This window comes from Chinchilla lanigera, unplaced genomic scaffold (genome assembly GCF_000276665.1).
Source record: "Chinchilla lanigera isolate Chin_1 unplaced genomic scaffold, ChiLan1.0 scaffold00014, whole genome shotgun sequence".
In the NCBI taxonomy this organism is placed as follows: domain Eukaryota; kingdom Metazoa; phylum Chordata; class Mammalia; order Rodentia; family Chinchillidae; genus Chinchilla; species Chinchilla lanigera.
In genome coordinates this window covers 30,956,365-30,981,156 of record NW_004955415.1, presented here as the reverse complement: position 1 = coordinate 30,981,156, position 24,792 = coordinate 30,956,365, and the positions used below count along the sequence as shown (strand labels likewise).

The 24,792-nt window shown below is 52.2% G+C and overlaps 1 protein-coding gene across 2 annotated transcripts in view; it reads right to left on the bottom strand.

Annotated features, from left to right (window-relative positions):
* Syndig1 (synapse differentiation inducing 1) overlaps window positions 1-24,792 on the bottom strand; it is a 95,768-nt gene that overhangs the window by 24,265 nt on the left and 46,711 nt on the right. For both annotated transcript variants that reach the window (XM_005380980.1, XM_013512392.1), the window contains exon 3: window positions 6,554-6,691. In XM_005380980.1, coding sequence (XP_005381037.1) covers window positions 6,554-6,691 — 138 coding nt within the window. The remainder of the gene's footprint in view (window positions 1-6,553; window positions 6,692-24,792) is intronic.

Below are 24,792 nucleotides of genomic sequence, written 5' to 3'. Positions count from 1 at the left end.
TGGCTTAGGTGTAGGGTGGCCCAGTCCACTTGCCTCCAGGTCCCTCAGCCACACTGTTGTCCCAGACCTGGTCTGGGGTTCAAGTCCATACAGACCTGGAGACCCCTCCTCCATCCCCACTAGGCATCCTTGCATAGGTGCAAGGCCTCCGGCCTCCCTGAGCTCATGGAGCCCATGACACAGAGTCGGGGTGCAAGGCAGTTGTCTAGGGTCGGGACAACCCTGGTGGTGGGCGTGGAGCTGGGCACCAACTCCCTCTCTGGAAGCCAGTGTGTCTGATCACCACTGCATTTTCATTTCAATTTCTCTGAGTTGCTGGCTTGGGATTGTGTTCCCAATGCAGCATAAGCACCCCAAGTGTGCTGTGGTTCTGGGGAGCCCAGTGGAGCCCTTTGGAGTTGGGGCCCACAGACCTTTCTCCCAAGACTCAGGCAGAGCCCATCTGTCCCAACCCAGCCTGACCCAAGGACTGGCTTGGTGACTCGGGGTGCTGGGCCCCTGCCTTGCTCAGCATCTCCAGGACAAGGTGCAAATGGATGCGTTGGAAGAAAAGTGAAGGAAATGCTACCTCACAACTATGGCCCTTTGAGAAAGAAATGCAAGACAGAAAAGAAGGCAGCTGGGGAAGCAGACCCCGCCCTGAGGGTGAGACAGGAAGCACACGCGATCATTTCTGGTCTCAAGGCCTGGGTCTGGCTGCCTCTCAAATGTAGGTGGCCAGCTGTCTGCAGGGTCCTGCTGGGCTGCTCCTCAAATGCATGCTGGAGCAGGACGCGTGGTGAGATAAACATGTCAATAAACCCAGAAAGTCGGTTTGTCCCCCGGTGGGAGGCCAGCAACCTGGCAATGAGCAAAAGTCCCTTGCCGCTTCCTGTGCCCTGTTTTCAAATTATCTCTTTGACCTCATGTTTCTCCAAGGGCAGATCAGCTTGTTCTTTCTGTATTAAAACCTGGAAAATGCGGCAAACCATCCAGACCCCAGGGTGCAATTGGTCAGACACTGTGGGGCCGGCCACTCACGAGCACCAGGATGGAAGCTGGGGTCACAGACAGCACCACGGGCCCCATGAGGAGGCCTGGCCACTCAGAAGGGGAGTCCCACGCCAGGGCAGGGAGTTGGGGCTCTCTCTGGGAAATGGCCTGGAGCAGTGGCAAGCATCCTACAAGCCAGCCAGCAAGAATCAATGGGAACATGCAGAGTGGAGACGGAGATGGGAAATATCCAACTCCTGCTGCAGTAAGGGCGGTGTCCATCCTGTGCTCCACCAGGGGGATCTGAAGGGCAGCCTCTCATCTGCATCCTTCATCCTCTTCTGAGAGTCTCTTCTGCAGAGGGAGGAGGTCAGTGTGCTGAACTTACATGAGTCAGGAGGGGTCCCCACCTGATTCTGCAAGATGAGGGAGGCCATGCATGTGCACAGCGCCGGGTGTGCAGCACCACTCCTCCCTCCACACAGTGTCCGAGTCCTAGGACCCCCGCCCTGTTGTGCCCAAGCGCCTGCCTCATGCTCCATGGCCTTCAGCTGGAAGCAGCTGGCGAATCACCGCTGCGGACACAGACTCTGGAGAGGACAGACTGCTGCCTCTGCTCTGCTCCTCCTGGACATGTGCAAAATGTTAACCGGTGCACGGTGAGCACAGGATGCGGAGACCACAGGTGAAGGTCCAGGCATTTCCACAAGTGTGCGCCCAGCACCCAGGCCTCTCTCAGCCCCCACGGTGCCCTGTCTGGCCTTCTGCAGCTCACTGTGACAGACTCTCCCTGCACATGCACAGGTGGCCAATCGACCCTCGTTCCTCCTGCCTTACGCTGCTGCTCGTGCTCCTGTTCTAGCCCTGCCCTCCCTAGGACCGAAAGGCACATCCAGCCGCTGCTCAGTTCCACTATTCCCTGCAGCTAGCATGGTGGCCGCACAGGGTCCTCACCACTGCAAATGTGCTCCTGTAGGCCCTTCCCCCTCTCCTCCATCAAGCCTGCAGTGTTTCCCAACAGACGTCCCAGTCCCAGTCCCAGTCCCAGTCCCAGTCCCAGTCCCAGTCCCAGTCCCAGTCCTGTGGTGGCCCGGTCCAGACCCCAGGAGAGCCTCAGGGCTGGCCCCGGGCTCTGTCAGCAATGTCCCCTTCAGCAGGTCCTTCCGCTAAAGTCACCAGAGCCCCTGTCCAGCCCCGCACTCCCCACACCACTTGTGGCTGTCTCCCCATCTGCGGTTCTCCAGCACCTTCTCCCCTCCTGTTTCTGTCTACTGCTTGTGCCTCCTCACTGGGACACCAGCTTTGTTCACTGCTGAGCACCAGCAGGGGACAGGGTGACGGGCACAGGTATCAGTACGACCAGATGGTGACCGGAGCTCAAGGACATGGTCACTGGCTCCGTTTGCCCAGTTCCCGTTGCTGATGCTAATCATAAAATTCATCATCTGGCTCTGAAAACCCTTCCCTCATTTAATTATTGTTATAATGTTGCAGTTAGTAAAGAAAAAAACATTTTATGAAATGAAATTAAATAATGACATAATAAATGCCCGAAAGCAGGGGCCTTTGCAGGATGACTCCACACACATCTCCTCAGTGTCTGTCCCAGACCTGAGCCTGGAGGCGTCCAGCTGCTGTCCCTGGGGACCCAGCACAGGGCCCCAAGGGCAAACCCCAGAGCCCAGAACCCTTCTTCCAAGGCCGCTGTGCCCCATGTGGGCTGTGAGGACGCGGAGTCGGGAGGAGGGCCGTGGTCCTACGTTTGTTTACTTCCATCTGAGTCCTGCAGGCAGAATACAGTCAGGCTGCTGACCTGGGCTTGAGGCTGGATGGTGAGTGTCCGCTCCTGTCCCCTGCAAGCTCCCTTGTGCCTTCCTCCATTCTTATTTAAGTGGGAGTCACAGCTTTTCTCCCACAGGCTCACGGCAGAGGTTAAATACAAGCGAGTGCGGTTGTCTGGCAGATGGGGCTGCTTTCACATTCAGGTCACTTGGAAGCCTCTGTTCCTAAGTGGGTAGGCACTACCTCCATGCCCACCCCTCCTCTCTGAGACCCGAGCACAGAACTTCTGGCCCTGGAGTCACGGCAGGCAGTAAGCCCTGCGGGAAATGCGGCATGGCCCTGCAACTGGCCTCCAGCGGCTCCCTGTGTGTCCGCCTCCACCCCACCCGGCCCAGCCAGCCACTGGTCTGCCCAGGGACACCACGCGCAGCACTCTGCCACAGAGGTGGGGCCGGAAAACCTGTGACCCCTCAAGAGCTTGGAGATGGCACTGGGGCCCAGATGGCACCTGGAGGAGGGTGCAGTGGTGAGTGCTCAGCAGCACCAGCTGAGTGTCAGCATGCAGGCGTGGCCGCAGCTTTGTCCTCTGGAAAGAGCTCCTAGGGTCCGCAGCTCTACAGCTCCTTTCCTGCATCCACAGGTGGTTGCCCAGGGATCCCACAGGGCACTGTCCCTGCACCCTAGGGCCTCCCAAAGCCTCCTGGCACTTGGACCCCAATTCCTGCCTCTAAGCCCTGGGAATGACTTCCACACTTACTAGGATTGGGAAACAGAAGCACGGAGGAGCGGCCTGCTGAAGATGACGGAACCAAAACGCCCAGGCCTTATGAATTCCCACCACTGCTGATCTAATCAAGCTGCCGTGTGGGGTTTTGCTCTATTCTCCAGAACAGCTACGCCTGTTTCTTAGCTCTCACTGAGTGGTGTTTTGACAATGAGCAGATGCAGCATAGCTGTCAGTGGGCAGCTGTGACGAAAGGAAAATCCCAACGTCACCCTGGGTGGTGGAAGGTTCCTGTGGACAGCAGGTAGCTTTGGGGGCCAGGCACACACTCTCCAGCTGTCACCTCCTGTGGGCCACACAATTTTTGCCGTGGGGACTAAAAGGCCTCGGGGTGGGTGCCAGCCTCTCCCTCCAGCCTGGCTCAGAACAGGCAATGCTGATTGAATTTGGCCGATTTTCTGCTGTGTCTGCTGGCTTCCTGCCACCCGTCCTCTGGGCACTGCCCCTGCTGGGTGGTGGGGGGCCCTGTATCTGTATGTGGGCTGTGCACTCAAGCAGGGACCCCCAGCCCAGCCCAGAGCTGCAGACCTAAAGGGGAGACCCACTAGGAAGGGGGCTTGCAAGAGATGAGGACAAAGCCAGTCACCTCTGAAAGTTCCTCATGGAAATGCAGCCCTCCTATGTCATGGGTAGGGAGGGAATCTGTTCTCCAGCACAGGGAAAGATGGCTGGGGGCCCTAGGGTCCTGGGGAGCTGTTCCTCCCTTTCTGCTGTGTAGGCCACCCCTCCCCAACACACAGTGTCCTGAGGTTCACTGCCAAAAAGCGAGCTCAGAAGCCTGCAAGAGGTCCATTGTTTTTGCTGCTTCACAAATAATAAAAGTCCCCTTGACCACCACAGGAACAATGTCATGAGTCATCAGACACAGTCTCAGAGGCTGTACCATGCTGAGAATGAAATCACCTCCCGAGAAAGAGAACCCAAGCACTGGCCTTGCCGCAGTAGCCCTTGTTCTGTTGTAATTGCAATCTTTAGGACAAAGGTGCTGTCCACCATGTGCCCGGCTCCTGAGAGGGTAGTGTCAGCCAGGAGAGGACACGTGGGGCAGCACAGACCTCAGAGGGCAGTGGCCAGGATGCCATCTCTCTGACCCTCCCCACTCAGCACGTGCTGATGCGCAAAGAGCCCACCGTCACCTCTGGGACAAGCAGCACCTCTCCCTGTGGAATCTAAAATGGAAATATCCATCCCCATCCTGAGTTTGGAAATCCAAATCCAGGAAGCTTTGTACCTATCCTTACATCTAGAGACAATTGGGGACTGGGTACAGGAGGGAGATATGGGCACCATGGCCACCACCATTCAGGGCATGGGAAAGCCAGTGGCCATGCCTGTGCCAGTCTTGGAGCAGAAGCAGTTCTCCAGGGTCCTGAACTCCCCTTTGGTGTGAAACTGTTCCTGCTTATTTGAGGTTCAGCTCACCATGAGCATCTATCCACCCATCCATCCATCTACCCATCCACCATCCATTCATCCACTCAGCTACCATTCACACCCACTGATCCATTCATCCATCCATCTGCCCTTCCATTTCTCCATCTATCTACACATCCACCTATCTACCCATCCACTTACCCACACATCCACCATCTTCTATGCAACCAACCACTCATCCTTCTATCTAGCCATCCCCCTATCTACTACCCAACCACTCAGCCATCTATCCATCCACCTATCCACCCATCCACCATCCATCCACCTATGCATCCAACCACTCATCCTTCCATCCACCCATCCACCTGAAGTCACTTCTCCAGGTCCCAGTGTGCCCTGTGGTCTTGCCTCCTCCTGCTTGGTCATGGGGTACCTGGCATTCTGCCTGTGTTGTGTTGCTGGAGAAGGACCTGTGGAACCCATTATGGGACACATTCACAAGGAAGAGCCCAGGCAGACTAATGAGGCCACTGTGGGACCTGGAAAGAGTAAGGCCCCTGCTCCACCAGAAGCCATTCTTCCTGTGCCTGTCCTCAATGAGGCATTACCCTCACGATGGCCACGGCCACCTCTGACTTCCAGCTCCTCCTGGGACTGCCGGGGAAGTGGCTGGGTACTACCCAGAATGTGCAGTGGGAAAAGAAATGGTTTAAGGCTTCTCCTCTGCCAGTCAAGCCAAGGCCACCTGCACAGAAGCCAGTGAGGGAACTGCTACACTGGCCGGTTACACCAGCTTGCAGCCTGGAAAAGAACCTGCTCGGGCTGGCCAGCTTCAACCTCAGCCCCAGAGCCCTCAGCGCAGAGGGCACCACGAGCAAGCGCTCTGGGGCTTTCCTCCTCTGCACCCTGTGGGGGTTGGCCCCCATACCTGCATCCACACAGAGACCCCACTCCTGGGCCCATGCGGGGCTGCCTTTCCCTGTTCTGGCTGAGGTGATGGTAGAGGCTGAGGTGAGGCTGTAATTTCATGCTTCACTGGCAAGAGAAGATGTCTGCTTTGAGAAATAAGAATATGGAGACATAGGGCTCCTGAATGCGGGCTGGTGCTCCGCTAGAGGAGAAAATCAGCTGAGGTTCCTTGGGGGACGGGGGACAACCTGGGGATCACCCAGGGGAGTGTGCGGTGGAGAGGGTGGTGCTCATAATTCCAGGGCAGAACCACACTGGATCCTGCTTCCTCTGGGCTGGGGACCCAACTGCCACAGGACCAGAGTCCACTTTTACACACGAGCTTCCTAGATGACAGGGATGACTCTGTCTTCCCTCTCTATGGCATCTTTGTCAGGTGTCCGCTTTCCACCCCTAGGTCTGAAGGTTGGTCCCCCAGAGGCTGTGGCCTCTGCTGAGTGAACTGTATCCCCATCACACAGGCCTCTTCCTGAAGGACAGTGTGACCAGGTGAAGGACAGCATGCCCAGGTGAAGGACAGTACACCCAAGTGAGGCTTGCTTGGCCCAGTGCCCAAGTCTGCTGTCCCCAAGTCCCTCAAGCTGACCGCCTCCTCGCCTGGCTGTGCCATGTCCACGGTGCCGCATCTACAGTGCCATGGTGTGTTGACCGACGGGTGGACAGAGGCCTCACCTCATGGGACAGGTAGAAGGCCGCAATGCCCAGCGGCCAGAAGCAGCAGAGCATGGAGAAGACGCTGAGGCCCAGGTGGTCCCGCGGGGGCATCATGAGGAAGTTGTCCTCACTCTCTGTGTCGCTGGAGTAGTCACTCTGCAGAAAGAGGGGGTGGGAGAGGGGATTAGTACAGGGCTGTCTGGTGAAGACCTAAGACATCTTTGATAAGTGATGGTTTGTTGTACATGGAAGAGCCTTGTATGTCGAAGCTCTTTGGGCTTCTGGGCTGGGACAGTGGGAGTAAAGCTGTTACCTACTGGGCCTGGGACAGGGACTTCCAGGGGCTTCATGCCATGTGGGTTTGGATTTTTACTGCAACTTTCTGCTCGTTTATAGAACACAGCGGGGCTTGTGTGGATGGAAGATCACTGTCCTAAATTTGCCTTCAAGCTGCCTGACTCTGAGCCATGGCAGGATGTAGGGGTCTTGGCGTCCACCCTTGCACTGGCTCCATAAGGGTGTAAGAAGCTGCCTTTAGGTGTGGCTTTGCCACCTAGTGGCCGGTCACTCGTGGGGCTCAGCTCTGGCCTGAGACAGCACCTCCTGGGGACTCTGCTCTGTGAGACCTGGTGGGAACATCTCTGAGGGTTCCCGATATCACACTGCTGATTTCCTACAAGGATGGAGTCCATGCCTACCAGGTGATGTTTCCCAGGACAAACGACCACTTCCTCCTTGGAAGGCCAGGAGCACTAATGCCCATGCCGGGGCTGGCCCTGGGGACACCGAGGACACGTGCGGCACTCAGCTGTGGGGAGATCTCAGTGGACGGCAGCCTCCTCCCTGCTTGTCCTCTGCACCCTGCTGCCCACCAGTCACTGACTCACAGATACGGAGAAGGCCCACAGTGATGGGCTCGTTTCCTAGATTTGCAAATTAAGTGCACAGACTGTCGGCCATGGCCTCTGATCAGTGTGTGGACAGCCTGTGCTATGACAGACCAGTGCCCTGTGGACTCAGCATTGGTCTAGGGAGAGGAGCAGTGCACACCAAGGGTCCCTTGACTGTAAGTGGGGACTTCAGTGCCCTGCATCAGGAGCTGGTGACTCTGTCCACACTGCTGCCCCACAGACCTGCAGCCTGAGTCTGATGCTCCACTCCACAGGGAGGGGACATGGAAAGAAGTGGCCAAGACCACAGGCCAGCGCCAGGCCACCTGCACACCCTGGGGAACACTAACACTGTTCTTGCTGTGCCCAGGTGTGAGTCTGGTGAAGTCTTATCTGTGTGTCTGGGACAACTCAGCATCCCGTCCACAGAAGCACATCTGTGAAATCTTCATTCCTTTACTGTGCATGTTATCTCCCATGTGGTCTCGGAAACAGTTACAGGAAATGAAAATTACTGTCATTATGGCCCTCAGGGATGGAAAACAAAACCACCCCAGGATTTGCAATTCCAGGGAGCTGTGCAGACGTGAGCTGCCCAGGCGGCAGTTGGAACAGCTCACGTGGCAGAGTGTGTGCAGGGCCGAGCTGAGTGCCCTCCTGCTGGGCCTCCCACACACAAACCCTATCCGCTTGAGCTCTCTGGCCTCCTGAAAGCAGAGACAGCTGTGGCTGACCCACCGGACTGCACTCCAGAGGGGCCTGGGGGCGGAGTGCCCAGGGTCCAGCCTGGGACCAACCTGTCTGCGCCCCAAGATCACACGCAGGGTGGAGGGCCGGGTCACAGCACAGCCACCTCTCCTGAGCCCCAGTGCCACCCTGGACCTTCCTGAGCCACATGGCAGGTGCAGACAGAGCAGGTGGAGACCCTGGTGCAGCAGGTGTCCATCTGTGTGCACACCTGTTCATAGTTGTCAGGTGTTTGCTTTCTCTGTGTTTCTGCTAGTCACACGGTGTCGTCAGCACCTGAGCCCCTCATTTTTACAGCCACCCCAGAGGTGATTGCTGCTTTTATTGTCTTTTCCATTTTACAAATGCTCTGAGAGACTGGAGCTCTTGTTGGATCCCCACACAACCTGCTTCTGGCTGCCAGGCCACGGAGCCAGGCCTGAATGCTCATCTCTGGGCCCTGAGCTCCAAGCAGGTTCAGGTGTGGACAGTTTGATCACACTGCACCCGCTCAGCCTCTGAGGCCAGTGTGTCCCTCCTCTGCCTCAGGACTGTGTGACATTGCTTCTTGGCTGGCCTGTTCCATGGACCTCAGTGGCCACAGAAGTCCACAGCTTTTCCTGGACAGCCCAGGCTCGGTACAGCTACCCAAAGCACACCACAGGCTGCACGTGTAGACTCCAGCTTTGGGAACAGGGAGAATCACACTAAATTTCAAGAAACAAAGACACGGTTCCAGGCTTTCCTCCTGCTTGGAGGTGTGGAGCAGCCACACACTAAGAATGCAATGTCAGAGCTGCACAGCACCAAAATAATTAATTGCATTTGATTACAACTGGTGATTAAAACTCAGGCAAACTGCTGCGCAGACAGGAGCTCTGGCTCTTCCTCCATGCTCCTCCTACAGCTGGTGCTCCGAGGAGAGTAGGGGCCAGCTGGGGAGCTGTGTGGACAGTGATCACAGGCTGAGGACAGGACCTGCCTCTGCTAGGACAGATGCAGCATGCACGGCATCACGGTCATCGCCCGGGGTGTCCACAAGGCAGAGCTCTGCTTTGAGCTGAGCCTTTGGAGGGGTGGGTGGGGTGGGCAGGGATGGACATGGCCTCTCCACTGAGCAGTGCTAGTCTGCATGACACTGGCCCTCCTGTTGGCGTCTACTCTGCTGGGAAAGACACCAGCTCTTGCCCCCGTGGGTTTTCTTTGTTGGATATTTAAATAAATAATCATGATGCCAGACTCCATGCCAAGGGTGTCACTGGCCACCACGCTGCACCTGCCAGGGTGCGAGGTCCGGCTGTGCATGTTGCATCCTGCAGCCCAGGTCTCACTGCAGCCCTAGGCTCCTGCTGTCCTCACCACTCTGATCTCCCTCTGTGGGGTCCACGCAGAGGAGGTTGTGATGGCCAGGGCCACACTGAGGACACAGACACTGCCACAGGGAGTTATGGAGACTTCAGACACTACCACAGGGAGCTATGGAGACTTTAGTCACCTATAGTTGAACTCACCTAACAGTGAGTTTTGGGGCTCAGCACCTCTTTACACACAGATGCTGCAGGTGTCTGTGGGGACCAAGACAGGCTGGCACCGCAGGATCCTCAAGCATTGCTCATCCCCAGGATCTGCCTGCTGGAGCTCTGACCTCAGTCTCTACCTACAGGGGCCTCTGCTGCCTGCTCCTTCCACGTCACAGCTCCCTCAGCTCATCAGGGCCCGGGCTCATGTATTCTTCTGCTAGGACTTCCCTGGACACCCAAAAGCTGTTCCCACCTGCTCAGGGCTCCTCCCTTGAGATGAGGAGAGCAGAAGTCCATGTGTGTTTGCACCCAGCTTTGTCCTGAGCACCTGCATGGTGTCCAGCACATGTGGGCTGCAGGCACATGGCCAAGGCCACATGAAGGACACTCAGCGAAGCAGGAGGGTCATTGGGGCCCACGCACAGCGCTGCTGATGGGGCTCCCCTCCACCCAGCTTGGTATGTCCACAAATATGCTGCCTCTCTCCTGGCTGCTGACCTCTACCTGGGCTCTCCCTGAAAGGCTTTGTCTCACCAGGACTCTTCTTATCACTGAGATGCCACAGCTCAGAGGAGCAGAGGTTCACTGTGGCTTGTGTTTAGTCTGTGTCACCAGCTCCCAGGTAGAAGCAGCCGGCAGAGAGGCTCGGTGGACAGAAGCTGCTTGTGCCATCATGGCCAGGAAGTGGAGGGAGAAGGAGGAGCTGCTGCGGGGTCAGAGACAGCTCAGACTCCATGTGCCTTTCTCGGCATCCCGTATGACCCTGATCCCCTCTGCTGCTGAAGGTGGTACAGCCCTGGCCACCTGCCTGCTGGGCTACATTCCAGGGAAGGGGTCCATGCTGCACTCAGTGTCATGGTTCCCACACGTTCCTCAGGCCTGGGTCTCCATCAGGGATGGGGTCACGGGTGGGGACAGCCGGTAGCACCTGGCCTGCGGGACTCGGGCAGCTGAGCCTCCATTGCTTGGGTTCTGCATGTTGGGTTCTGGGGAAAGCTTTAAAAGCTAACAACGTTCAGTTAAGAAGTAATAACTGTGAATTAATAAGTAAATGCAAAAATGAAAGTGAAGTCAGACACCCCAGGCAGCACCTAGTCCATTATCCTGAACGGTTCCCTGTGCCTAGAGGAGGGGGTGCTGGGCTTTCTGAAGATGCCAATCCTGCTAGGAGGCTAAACTATGAACATTTTCTGTGAGGGAGGAAATAAGCTCACTCAGAAGGGAAGTCAAGTAGCACAGCATTGCGCGTGTCTGGGATGCGTGAGAGGGGGCTGGCGTGGCCATGTCAGGGTGTCTGCGGTAGGTAGGAGGCAGTGGGCAGTAGGCCTGACCTCACTCTGCTGCCAGCGCTGAAGAGTGTCACCCGCAGACACCAGGCCGCTGGTGCAGTGTGCGAAGCTGACAAAGCTGGCTCATGCCCTGTGCATCCCTGAGAATAGGGCTCTTGGGTTTCTGCAGATCCGGCTTTCCTCCCTTGCGGGGTTTTCTTGGTGACCTCAGTTCCACCACCTTCCCACCACCAGTCCACATGGACAGTGTGAGATCTCCCTTCCCTGGGGCAGGCCCAGGGGTCCACTCTCTGCACCCACTTGTGTCAGTCAGCAACTCTCCTGAAGTGACTAGGAGAGGCTGCCCGCCTGGCTGTGCTTCCCATGGGGGCCGTCCACGAGTGGGACGTGCATCCATGCATGCAGAGTGCTGTGCGCAAGGACTGCTAGGACCATCTGGCTCGGTAAAGTGCACTCGTGTCTCCTCTCAGAAGCATCCAGTCAGTATCTGAGGATGGGTGTGGCCTTTGGAGCCACCAGGTTCTGGAAGCAGGAGCCGGATGGAGCCAGATTCATCCAGATTTAGCCTGGTTCACTCCTGGTGTTTCTGCTTATGAGTGTGGAGCATGACGGTAAGATTATATTAGAGGACTTGATGTGATATTCCTGTGTTCTAGAGATTTATCTTAAAGGTTCACCTCCAAAAATAGGGAACACATACCAGGTTATTCACCAGAGCATTGTAGATGGTTGCAGAACACCAGAAACAACCAAGATATTCATGAAAAGATGGGCAGTTAAATAAATGGCGACACATGCCAACAGCGAAGTGTAATGTAGCCCGTAAAACAGAAACACCTAACAGACTGACCAGATTGGATACAGAGTGAACACCTAGAGATGTGCAAATGTTTGCAGGCTGTTTTGCACAATCACATTTCACCAACAGTCCGCAGGTGTTGTGGTGGCCTGCAGCATGACGTCACCTAGGGACACTGCGGCCACAGTGTGAGTCTCTGTGATACAATAACCAGCATTCCTCAGGCTGTGCCGGGTGAAGCTGTGCAGGCTGAATGTGTGCGTGTGTGCATGTGTGTTGCTGCATGGACACGCTTGTGCATGTACATGCACACATTCACTCTCCTGCTCAGCCTATGGGGAACCCAGGCCCCTGAGCAGCACCAAGTGTGCACCCCTCTCACCCAATCCTGTCCTGGACCACTGTTCTCAGTGCCAGGTGCCTGCACCTTGGAAACAAGGCTGGTGTCGGGTCAGGCTGGTGAGGGACAGGAGGAGGTCAGAGCAGCCTGCTGTTCAGGACCTGCATGTGAGGAAGGATGAAGACGCACTGCATGCCAGGGGCACAGAAGCACCCGAAGGTCCCTGGGGCTCGTGTGCACTGGAGTGTGATCTGTGATACCATAAGTACACATGGGTGCAGACAGGAGCCCCCAGCCAGGAACAGTGGGTGGTCTAACCTGAAATGAAGTACTCCATGGTGAGCAGAAGTAGCACAGGCAAAAGGAGCGCTTCTTCCCGCCCCACACATGGCTGCAACTCACACATGAGGTGGGGAAAATGCGGCCAGCGCTGCTCACAAGATGCTACCAGGGCCTGGCAATGGCCAGGGAAAACTGGGAAAGCACGTTGTTCACAGCGCCTCTCGGTGACCCGTTCAAGATGCCTGTACACCACAGAGCTGCACAGCCTCGTGGCCAGCGAGCAACCTGGCAGGCACCAAAGCCAGCAATCAAAGCCACTTCCCGCCAGTTCCAATGGGCAAAGGGCCTCCTGGCTATGTGTGGAGGGGCACAGCGCCCCTGCTGGTGCCCTGTCATAACTGCAGCAACCAAAGAGCAAATGAAAGCCTGGTGGTCGCCAAGAGTGGGATGGGAAGGAGCTGGGAAGGAGCGGGTGGAGTAAAAGTGACCAAGACAGGATGCAGACCTGTACTGAATCCTTGGGTGGACACGGTTATTACAAACAGCAAACATGCAAGGAGCCAGGCTCGTGTGTGTTAGGGGTGACAGAGGGTCCCTTCTGGCTTCAGAAGGAAGAGGGAGCCATAGCAAGAAAACGGGCAGTAGGATCCCAGAGAGGCCTGGTCTGGCTCTGCTGTAAAGGACAGTATTGAAAGAACGGCAGATGTTTGAATATGGTCTCTGGATTGCCGAAGTTAATGGTGTTAGTTTCCTGAGTTTTATAACAGAATTTCCTTTTAGAAAATGGTTCATTTAAGGATACAGCAATAACATGTCTATAACATACTTTTAAAGAGCAAAAAGTACATATTTTAATAGGGAGCAGAGATAATAATCTCTTAGGATTTCAAGAAACTGGAGATCAAGCTGTATTATTCTTGCAATTTTTCTATATGTCTGTAATTTTCTCAAAAATAAAAAGTAAAAAAAAAAAAACCCTTGAAAGTGTTCTATCTTTGCAGGAAAAATTACACTTTAGTTGAATTCTTTTCCTTCAGGAATTAAGCATCACAAACAACTTTCTTTTTTCTGTTTTTCAATTGTGGTTCAACAGAAAAACTATGAAAATTACTGGGAAAAATGAAAAACCATTGAATTTCCTTTTTATGGCTGATTGGGCCCTCACTTGTTGTTCTGTGGCAATCAACACATGGCATAACAGAGGGCTCCCACCCTCTTTAGCTAAGTTGTGCTTATGCCCCATGAGTGGCATGGCCAGGCAGGCATCTGAATGGTCTCTCCTTGAGAGGCACCCACTCTTTGTCTGTTCCACCGTTGTTCAGGGGTATACAGCATACACATGGGGAGCCAGAAATGGGAATTAATTAGTTAAAACCCAGTCTCTGACTGCAGGAAAAGGGGCCTTTATGAAGTTAAAAATGAAACCAAACTGTTCCCTGCATCTCAAAGAAAAAAAAAAAAAAACAGGAAAAGAGGCCTATTGTTTCTGAGAATTCCGCCTCGGTTCCCTTGTTGCTGCAACACCTATAGCTTCACTCCCCACACCTGATTAGTCTATTTCCAGCCAGTTGAACTGGTTCCAGCTGACCAGTGCCTGAATTTGGCCATAGAGGCCCTCCCCTGGAACCTTCTGCTTCACAACTACACCTATCCTGGTCAGATGGTATCATCTAATGCCTACCGGAGATCATTGTCAGCAATTCCTTCTGAGTTCCACATTTTGACTGGAAAAAATTAGACTGTTAGCCCTGATAAATGAGTTGCTGTGGCCTTTCCCAAAGGTTGCCTCACGCAGAAACAACCTCATCAAGCACTTCTCAAAGACATCAGAAAGGGGAACAAAAAGCCCATCAACCACCGTTGCCCAGAAACCTGATAAAAGAAAAGCATTGGATGTCCAAAAGAAAATCCAATCTGATAGATGACCATACCCTCTGTCTATGAGTTATAAGGACTATGGATAGTAAAATATAAATACCCATTCAGATGAAAAGATAAGAACTCTCAAAAGCTTCAACCTGGATCAGATGAAAGCCCTTTTATCAGTCTGATGGGATTAGACTAGGCCAGACTGAACTCCCTTCTTCAGCTGGGCCACCAGGACCCCACAGTACCATCATCAGGCCAACTAGGAATCTTGCCTCTTGCCCCTTCTGCCAGTTACAGACTTGTAGCCTGCAAGCACATCTCCTGTGTAAGCCAGTCCTCATACCACTTCTGGGAGGAGACCTCCTCTTCAAGTTAGAAGCGATCATGTCCTTTGCACCAAGCCAGTCAGCCTTCCTCTCGTTTAACCCTGCACTTTCAACTCTGATTGTTCTCTGAGAGGAAGCTAACACCTGCATCAGCTTGAGACAGATAAACACAATCCTGAAGTTCTGAAAACTCTCCTCCCAGAGGTATGTGCCAAGACTGGCCTCTGGGTCTGGCCATCAACTACATCACCTTACTGCAACCCCCATTGCTGTCAGATGTCATGGGAAGCACAAAGAGGCATCCAGCCACACATCAGCCTGATAGGCTCTTAATCACCTCTCCTGACTATAAAACCAGTTCAAGATCTCTGAGCTGCCAGTGCCACTGTGATAACCCTCTACATATATTGCCTCAGGCTTCTGCCACGCACAGCCTGCTGACACCCCTGCCTGAACCTAAAGAATGCCTTCTTCTGCCTTCATTTGGCTCCTATCAGCCAGCCCCTCTTTGCCTTTAAATAAAAAGACCCCAGTTCTGGATTCAAAAGCCAACTGACTTGGACTCAACCTCCCAGAGGTTCAAAAACTTGTTTCCTCTTTTAAAAATCACTTCTGATTAATAATATCCAACCTGCCTGCTGGAAAGGCACAAAAGCTCTGCTACAATATCTAGCAGAAACTAGTTACACGAAAGAAGCTCCAAATACTTCTTGGTGCTCTGGCTTCTATAGAATCTGGATCCTTGAGTTCACAAAGGCAATGATATTTACTCAGGCTGTCAGCCTCTGGGAATGCCCAGTGGTCTACCTGTGCAAATACTTGAATCTAGTGACCTTCTGAGCTGACAGGAAAGCTGACAACTCACCTTAGGCCAAGACCTACCTGTCCAGCTGCCACATGCTGTGCTGGACCTCACCCAGTACTTAGGACCCTTAAGCAAAAATCTCTGCCTAACTCTTGTGGCAGTAAAACCACTCAATCATGCCACATACCTACCCACAGAGCTGGGTCCAACAGACCATGACTACCTGGCACTGTCTGATAAACTATTCTTGAGCTGATCAGACTTAAAAAATAAGCCTCCTGACAGATGTTGAGTACACCCTGTTTATGGACGGAAGTAGCTCTATTAGGACAAACTAGATATGCTGTGGTCACATTGGACCAATTTATTTTGGCCAAAGTTCCCCTGTTACTGCTTTTGGCTGCTGTTTGGAAACCTGTCCCCACTGTATGTTCTATAAGCTCAAGCCACAGTGCTGGTACCTGTACCCCTGTAGCCAGCTCAGGTTTCAGTGTCTGTGTCACTGGCCCTGACTTCATGCGATATAGTGGACTCTACACAGAAAAAAACCCAAGGCATTCCCTACTCAAGCTGAGAGGTCAGTAAAATTGGTAGGATCCTGCTGTGAAAAATCATCCCTAGATATGGCCTACCCTTGATCACTAGCAATGACAATGGGCCTGCATTTATAGCAGAGATAACTAAATAAAAACTACATACAACATACAGTCCACAGCTCTAAAGAGCTGAGAAAATAAAACATAACCCTACAGAAACAGCTTGTAACTAGTTCCACAAAAGTTTAGTTGAAAGACCAGCTATATTTATAGACATTCCTGCATACACGTATAACCCAGGTGCATATTAACTACCTCTGCAAGTTTTGGAAATCCAGCCTTAGATCCACTGGAAAACCTACCTGGGAAGCTTCTCCAGGGCTCACTCTGAAGAGATGATGCACTCAAACTTCTGTTCTGGTCACTCTGGACACTGACCAGTCCACGCATGGCTAAAGCTTGAGGACATCACATCATTCACAGGATTGTTCCATACCATTCCCCTTGATTTTCATACCCAGTCCTTGCTTCCCCATCCCCCTACCAGCTGTGATTTCTGCCTTAAACTCTATGGACATTGCCCCTCCCCAAATAGAACAATCAATCAAATACTTGGCCAAGATTTGGTGAGCACCTAAGGCACATTGCACATGTTCCTAGATCAGATTAACTCCCTCACTACTTAGCTAGGGTAATGTTACAGAACAGACAGGCCTAAATTATGTCTCTTCCTAAAAGCAACTTAGAGAAAAACTCTGTATTAAGACAATCTTGGGGACCTGGGCTAGGACCACTAACAGCCTTGCTTCTCATTGGGCCTTGTCTCAAATGATCACATGTAATATGCCCAGCAAAGATTTGCCTGGGAAACTAAACGAGGTGGGAAGTGTAGTAAAAGATGCCCCGCACCCAGTCAGTATACTTCAGTCTGTTAGTTGACCAGCTAGTAGTTCCTGTTCCAGTTCTGGTTGCTTTTGTTTCTTAGGAACAGGTGGTCACTGTGATGCATAGCTCGTCACTATGATGCATATTATAAAAACCAATCTCCAACTGACAAGCCATCCTGCCTCTGTGTTTCCTGCTTGTTTATCCCATATAAGCCCTAGACCACCAGATATCAGGGCCTGATATTTTGGGGATGATCCCAATCAGTACCCGTCAATGTAAATAAATTTGCCTCTAAATCCTGGGTATCCTTTCAATGTTTCTGCTTGCCATAGCAGTTCAGTGTTCTGAGCATTCTGTTATATTAAATGAAAAGCACATATTTAAATTGTATTTTTAGTTACAGTCTAAAGACTACAAAAAGAATATTAAAATTCATTAACATTGACCTTATATATATGTGTGTGTGTGTGTGTGTGTGTGTGTGATGGGTGTACATATGCATAAATTATTCCCAAGCACAAGTAACATATACACACCTTGAAATAACTTCTATGTATATATATACACTGAAATAATTTTAGACTCACATAAAAGTTTCAAAAATAGAACAGAGTTCCTGCAGAAATTCAAAGATAGCACCGAGTCCTACATCCCTCGACTTATCTTACATAACCTCAGCGTCACTGTGGAAGCTGGGCGGCGATAGGGCTGGAATCACTCTTCTGACCCAGCTGTAGATCCGCTGGCCTCCCTTGTTGGCTTAAAGTGTGCAGCTCTGGGATCTGGGCACCGTGCTTGGCATTCACACGGCAGTGGCCACCTGCCCACATTCCCTCTGCTGCCTACACCGTCCCCCACTACTCACCTGTCCTCCATGCTTAGTGCTGTCCTTATAGAAGGTCACACAAATGGGGTCCTGGGGTTCGCCTTGCCCTGCAGCACAGCATCCTGAGATACACAGATGTCCGGGTGCCACAGAAGTCCATTCCCTTTTCCTTCCTGAGTAATATCCCACGGCAAGGAAGTGCCACAGCATACTCCTCCACTCACCCACTGAGGGTGTTTGGGTTTTTCCAGTTTTGCATGATTAGAAATAAATGCTGCCGATGTATCTGTACAGGTTTTCTGTGAACATAAGGTTTTGTTTCTTTAAATACCCAGGTGTGGGAAGGCTGGCACACGGGTGTTTATTTAGCTTTGTAAGAAACTGTCAAGCTGTTTTCCAGAGTGGCACTCCCACCACCACGTGCACTGGCTGTCGTTGCTCTGCACCCTCGCCTGCCATAGGTACTCCAAGTACGGGGCGGCCTCTGATCATGGGTTCGGTCCGGGCTCCCCGTGGCCGCGGGTGTGGCAGCCTCTGTTCATCTGCATTTGATCTCTGACCAAGCAAGTGTCTGTTCCAATCTTTTGCCAAGTTTTAAGTTGCACTGTTGCCAGGGATTTAGCTCAGAGGCACAGCGCCTGCCTGGCAAGCACAAGGTCCTGAGTTCGGTTCCTGGTACCAAAAATAAATTGCACCGCTTTATCTCTTACATTTGAGTTTAAAGATTTTCATATATTGCACATAAAAACTCTTGTCAGCTTCAGGATTTTCAGATATTTGTCTCCCACTCTGTAGCTGGTTTGCACGTCACCATCGTGACTAAGTCTTCTGTAGGACAAGAGTTTTAACCTGGATGAGCTCAAGTTTATTCTTTCTCACTATTCTTTAGCACTTGAGGTTACAAAGATTTTCTGCTTCCTTCCAACCTTGACGTTAAGCACTTTACCTTCCAACTGCAATGGTCCGACTCTTTTCAGAGAGGAGCTGCTGCACCTCTGTGCGGTGGGCAACCGGCCCCAAGGGTATGGGCTCTGAGAGTGTGGCCCCGACAGCGTGGGTCCCCAGAGCATGGGTTTGCCTGTCCACATGAACTCTGTAGCATGAACCATGAACTTGGTTGCGAACATCTCAACAGAGTGGGTTAAAATGGATGTGTCAATAACTGTGTAAAGACAGCACCATTTCTTTCTGCACCAACATTTTGAACATACAAAGCACACAGAGCAGTTAAAGAGCTATGCCTCGAATGTTCACTCACCACCACTTAGATTGTACCGTCCACGAGTCCACTGCACCAACACCACTGTACAGGAACCCACCATTCATCCACTTGTCCACCTGCACGCATCCGGTTCTGCTCTGTAAAGTGAGCTGCAGGTAACACGCACTGACAAGGTCTCCCTGTTCATCTCCATGTTTTCTTCTGGAATAAAATTTATGAAACTTGATTTTAAGAGTAAGCTGGGGTTTGGGCTCTGATTGCAGATGATTTGGGTTGATGTGACTTTAAGGGACAGGTTGGTCAATATGGCAGAGTAGGAGAAGCTTGGTGCTCTGCATTTCAGGTACAACCTGTCCCTTCCCAGCTGTGAGACCCACGGAGAGTCACCCCTGTCTCGGCGAGCTGTCCCTGGCGCTCACTTAGGGGCTTCCAGACTCGGGGTCTTGACACGTGGTCCCATCTGCAGAGAACATGAAGTGGTCGGAAGCACCCCCTTGTCACTGTCACACAGAGATGACCATGCCTCGGAGCCAGAGATCTTCCCCCTCAGATGGCTGGTGACGTCTTCCCCTTGCATTTTTGGCCCTAATGGAAAGCTGTGTGGTGGGATTGGAGTCAGGGCAAGTGGACAGTGAAGGTGGTCAGCGTGAGCAGGATTTGTCTGCTGTGTACAGGGACACAACCATCAGGTGCTTCCTGCTTGCCCACGGAGGGCGAGGCCATTTCCGTGAGGGGTCTGTGCTGAGCCTATGGGGTGTGCTGCACCTAGGGTTCTCAGCAGTGTGAGGCAACAGACTCAGGACTTTGCAGAGGAGATGACGCCTGAAAGATGGCAACAGGAAACCACTGCTGCCTCCTCCCTCAGCTCAGGGTCACCTCCCAACGTGGTTGTTTCTGTCCTGGCCTGCAGCCATACACCTGTGTGTAGGGAAATGCAGGCATTCCTTACGTCTTAGCAGTCTATTTCCAGTACTGTAACAAAGTACCCCAAGCTGGATACTTTACTAAGAAAACAGGCTTGTTTAGCTCACAGTTTGGAGGCTGAGTCTGAACAGCACAGCCCTGGCTCTCTCATCTCCCAAGGAGGTGGTAGCACTATGGTGGCAGTGCATGCAGTGGCAAGGCCACGAGAAGGGCAATCAGGAAGATAGTACAGGAAGCGGAGGGAGGACTCACATAGTCCCTGAGGCCATCTGAACCTCTCCTGAGGGGGCCCACACCCCTGCTGAACTAAGGACCCCCATGGGGCCCCTCCTCAAGCCCCACTGCACCCAACAACACCACTCTGGGGACCAGGCCTAGCGCGGGGACAAACGTATCCAAACCACCGCAACTGTGTTCCCAGCATCTCATCAGCTCTTCCCCGTCATCAGTGGCTTGCTTGTTTCCATCGATGGGCAGCGGCTCCTTCAGCCTCCCTCGGGCCCCTGTGTCTTCAGATCACAGAGCTGACTCGCTGACAGAAGTCCTGGTGCTGGGGCAGGAATCTCCATGCAGGGGTCAGGGACACCACTGAGGAGACGCCAAGATTCCCTGCCCTGGGACTGGCCCTGCTCATGCGCTGCGTCAGGGGACCCAGCTGTGTCGGGATGGTTCCGCTTTCCGCAGTGTGGGTGCCTCCCGAGCACATTCCCCTCTCCAGGGAGTTTCCTGAAGCAAAACACAGCCACGTCCCAAGCAGTGGCCCTGTCAGCCTTGTGTCTTTCAGTTGCAGGTGGCCTTCCACCTGCCCCCGCCTCTGTCTGAGGGCCACTGTCACCCTGGGATCCTTAAATCTGCACAGTGCACGCAGATCTTGGTGGCAACGTGGTGGGTAAGGCTCGATGCCAAGCAGTGCGTTGTTTCTCCACATGCTCCTCCCCTCTGATGAGTGCCCCTTACTTTCCATGCCCATTTGCTGTGCCCCACACAGCTCTCCATGCCCCACGAGCTCCCTCCTTTCCTCCCCAGCGGAGATCTCTGGTTGCTGTCCACCACGTGGCCTCGCAGAAGGCTGGCCAGTGCCTTGCTCACGTGTGTATTTGTGCACAGCACGAACGCATCCTGAGGCTCTAGACGTTTTCCTGCCCACCAGGTGCCTCTGTCTTGACCAGGGGCTTTAAACTGGACAGAGGCCACTTTCCTGTCACGGCCTGGCACCTCCTGGTGACTGGCACATGGGTAAGGGGCCGCTGCCGGGCTCTGAGAGGAGGTATCCTCCTGCAGGGATTGCAGCAGTGCAATGTCCAGGGCAGGTCCTGAATAGGTGTCTGCCGCTCACCGTGGGTGAGTTTGGCCACCCTGCACAGAGCCACTCAGCCACTTCTGGCTCTGTTTGGTCCAGGTGAGTGAAAGTACCAGCCAGGCACAGAGCTCTTGTGTCCCCTGGAGATTGACGGAGGGACAGAGTTCCCCTTGGCCTTGGTGAATGTAACAGACACAGCTCCTCCAACACAGTGCCTCTGCCGATTAGTTAGGAAATCTAATGTTTCAAAGCCCAGCACAGTGAGCACTAGATTTGTATGACCTAGCACCTTCTGACTTAGCACCTGCTGTGTGACCTAGCACCTAACACCTACTGACATAGCACCTACTATGTTATCTAGCACCTATGATATGCCCTAGCACCTACAGTGTGACCTATTACCTACTGACCTAGCACCTGCTGCATGACCTAGCACCTACTGACCTAGCAACTACTGACCTAGCAACTACTGACTTAGCTCCTACTGCATAACCTAGCACCTAATAACCTAGCACCTGCTACTGTTTTTTTCTGTACATGAGAGCTAACGATATGCCCCAAAGTATGTTAAGCATCCATGTTTCTGACGCGGATGCCCCGTGTTTGTAAGAGACCCTTTGAAATGAGTTGCCAGAGAGCAAACAGGACAGTATTGACTAAAATGAAAGTTGGGCTTGCCTTTGGGTCTCAGCGCTGCTCCTGTCACTGTGTCTCAGGAGCTCGGTTACCGAGTATCTGACCTGGGTTACAGCATGGACACTGCTCCTTGGCCCTGCAAGTGACACACTCACTTCACCATGCCTCAAATCCAGAGAGCATGATTCTCCTTTACCCTGGACGCCTGCCACCCCTAGATCACTGTTTTCTGTTTTGATTTTAGATATGATAAGCAAGAGTGAATGTTTTCATCAACATGGGCTAAATTGATTGGTATTCTCAAAGTCTTCAGGCTAATCACTGAGGAAATGCTAGAGATTCATACACATATTCAAGAGTTGGGCAAGTGCGGAAGGGAATGGGATGTCTAGAGATGTTTTAATCAGCCACTGAGCAGATCTATGTGAGAGGGGCCCAGAGGACTCTTCTCAGCTGTCCTGGGTTTCTGTTTTTTTTTTTTTTTTGCAGTGTTGGGGTTCAAACCCAGGGCCCCATGCACGCTAGGCACAGCCTCTACCACTGAGCTGCACTCCAGCTCCTGGGTTTGTTCAGTAAAAATTCTGCTAATTTTTATACAAAACAAAGTAGGAAAGCGAGCCAGCAAAGTTAAGGCTCTTCTTCACTGTCACCTGAACTTCGTCTGTCACATAACCATGTTAACATTGGAAAGCCAGGTTTCATTAAAACAATTACAGTCTCACAGTGGGAAGAGTCCAGCTTCTTGAAAATCTCTCCACCGAGCTGGCCACAGGCAGGGGTGGGCTCCCCACCTAGTATGGCCATATAGAAACTAATCAAGAGATGGGACCTGCGCAAGTCTGAGAAACGAACACAGGTCTTGTTCTCGGCATCCATGGCCTGTCCCTTAGTGTAGCAAAAGTGCCGCAGGGATGGTCCCTTTGCATTGCAACACAGGGCAGGTGGGCTGTATCTGGGACACCTCCCTCAGAAGGCAAAGGCCGTGCACCCCACTACCAGAACAGAGAAAAACACTTGCCAAACTGAACATGCAGTTTTGACTTAAAAAATGAACTGCTCAACAAAGTAGTGAAAAAAGAGAACTTCCTAACGCTGAGTAAGATCATCTACAAAAACCACAGTCTCAGCCACAAAGGCCAGGACCATGAGGGCTCCCTCCAGGGCCAGAGTGAGGAGGCCAGAGTGACTGGCTTCCACCTTTCCTGCTCCACATTGCTTGAGGTTCTGCCAGGGCTATGAGCCAAGCAAACAAATGAAACAAAACCCCTAAGTATTTCCCACCCCATTCAGCCCTAGAATGTCCTGGGGCTATGAAAGAGAGCTCTTAGAATGCTGTCCCTTATTTCTGAAACCTTTCTGGCTCTTCTGGATCAGCTGTTTTGTTTTCAGGTTTCAGATTTTCTTCAAATCCTTGTGCAGCCTCCGTGTTTCTGAGAGACGCAGAGTGAGGGCCACACTGCCGCAGGGTCTGTGAGCCTGAAGCCCTTGTGTATTTACCGCAGTGACCCTTGAAGATCTTGGAGCTCTAGTGACTGACAAGGGTTCTCAGGAAGTGCCTTTGTTACTTTCTGTCATTGCTGATACAAAATACCTGATGCCCAAAATTAAGGAAGGAAATGTTTATTTAGCTCACAGTTCATGGAGGTTTCAGGTCATACTTGGCTGGCTCCAAAGCAGAATGGCACATGGCAGAGGGCAACAGTTCATGGTGCCGGAAAACAGCAAAACAACAAGAGCAAAAGGGAGGAGGAGTGCCGGCAAGCAGCCTCTTTCTCTCCCTTACATAGGCAAACTATCTGCCCCAGGGCAGGTGTAGCACTCACACCCATAGTCCCAGCCTTGGATCAATCATAAACTCTAAAAACCTGTACCATAACTGCATGAGGCTTTGGGGGGACATCTAGACACAAATCATAGCATTCCACCCTGGCCCCCGAAAGACTCATGCATATCCCTTTATGCAAAAGACATTTCAGTCCAGCTCTAAGAGTTGCTAAAATCCTAACAGTTTCAGCATTGCTAAAAAGTCTAAGTCCCAAGTCTCCTCCAAGATGTAAGGCAAACTCTTAGCTGTGAGCCCCTGCACAGATGAAAAGTTAAACACTTCTAACATTTAATGGCACAAGATAAACATTACCATTCTAAAAGGTATAAACAGGGGAATACAAAGCATTGAGACCAAAGCAAGATCAAAATCCAGCAGGGCTACCATTATGTTCTGTAGTTCCATGTGGAACATCTGAAGCAATCTATGATAAATTATGAGCTCCAAAGACCTTGTGTGACTGCACTCCTATGGTACTTCTGGTGGTTGTAGCTCCCATGACTTCTCTTTTAGGCCTACTTTGCTCTCTCCTTGCAGTTTTCCTTAGACAATCCAAGTTCCTGGCTTTTCCAAACTTCTGAGGTCTCCACTGAACCTCTGGCTTCTTACTCACAGCTTCATAAACTGCCCTTTCAAGGGCATAGTGCCTGGCCTCCCAGGCCTTCTGAAATTGAGGTGGAAGCATTCTTAACCTCAGAACTCTTGTATTCTCCATGCAACTAAAACCAGAGCCACGTGGATGATTCCAAGGTCTGCTGCCACCTGGAGCAGTAGCCAAGCTTTCCTCTCTCTTGGCCATAGGGGTAGAGTGCCTGGATCACTGGGCACTCAGAACCTGATTCTGAGGAACAAATTTTCTATGCCACTGCAGTTGTGGAACCTGGTATGGCCGCTGCTGCCATTCTGAGGCTTCCTCTTCAAAGCAAAGTCTTTCATCTTTGCAGGTGTGAGGCTGCAAAGAGTAGAGACTTGCTGCTTCTTGTGATGCCATCAGGCCATCTTTTATATTCTCCTGTTCCTTCCTAGCAATGGAGATCTTCTCGGCTCTATCTTTGCAGTCCACAGCTTTACTGGAGCTTCCTTTCCAGCCAAACTCACAACATTTTAAATCATCCTGCTGGGTTCTTTGCTCTTGATTCTCAACATAAATCTGGCTAAAAGCCCTCAACAATAGCCATGCCACTGCCCCAACATTTGACTGCCTTGAAATTTCTTTTGCCAGGTTAATTAGTCCACCACCCTTAATCTCAGTCT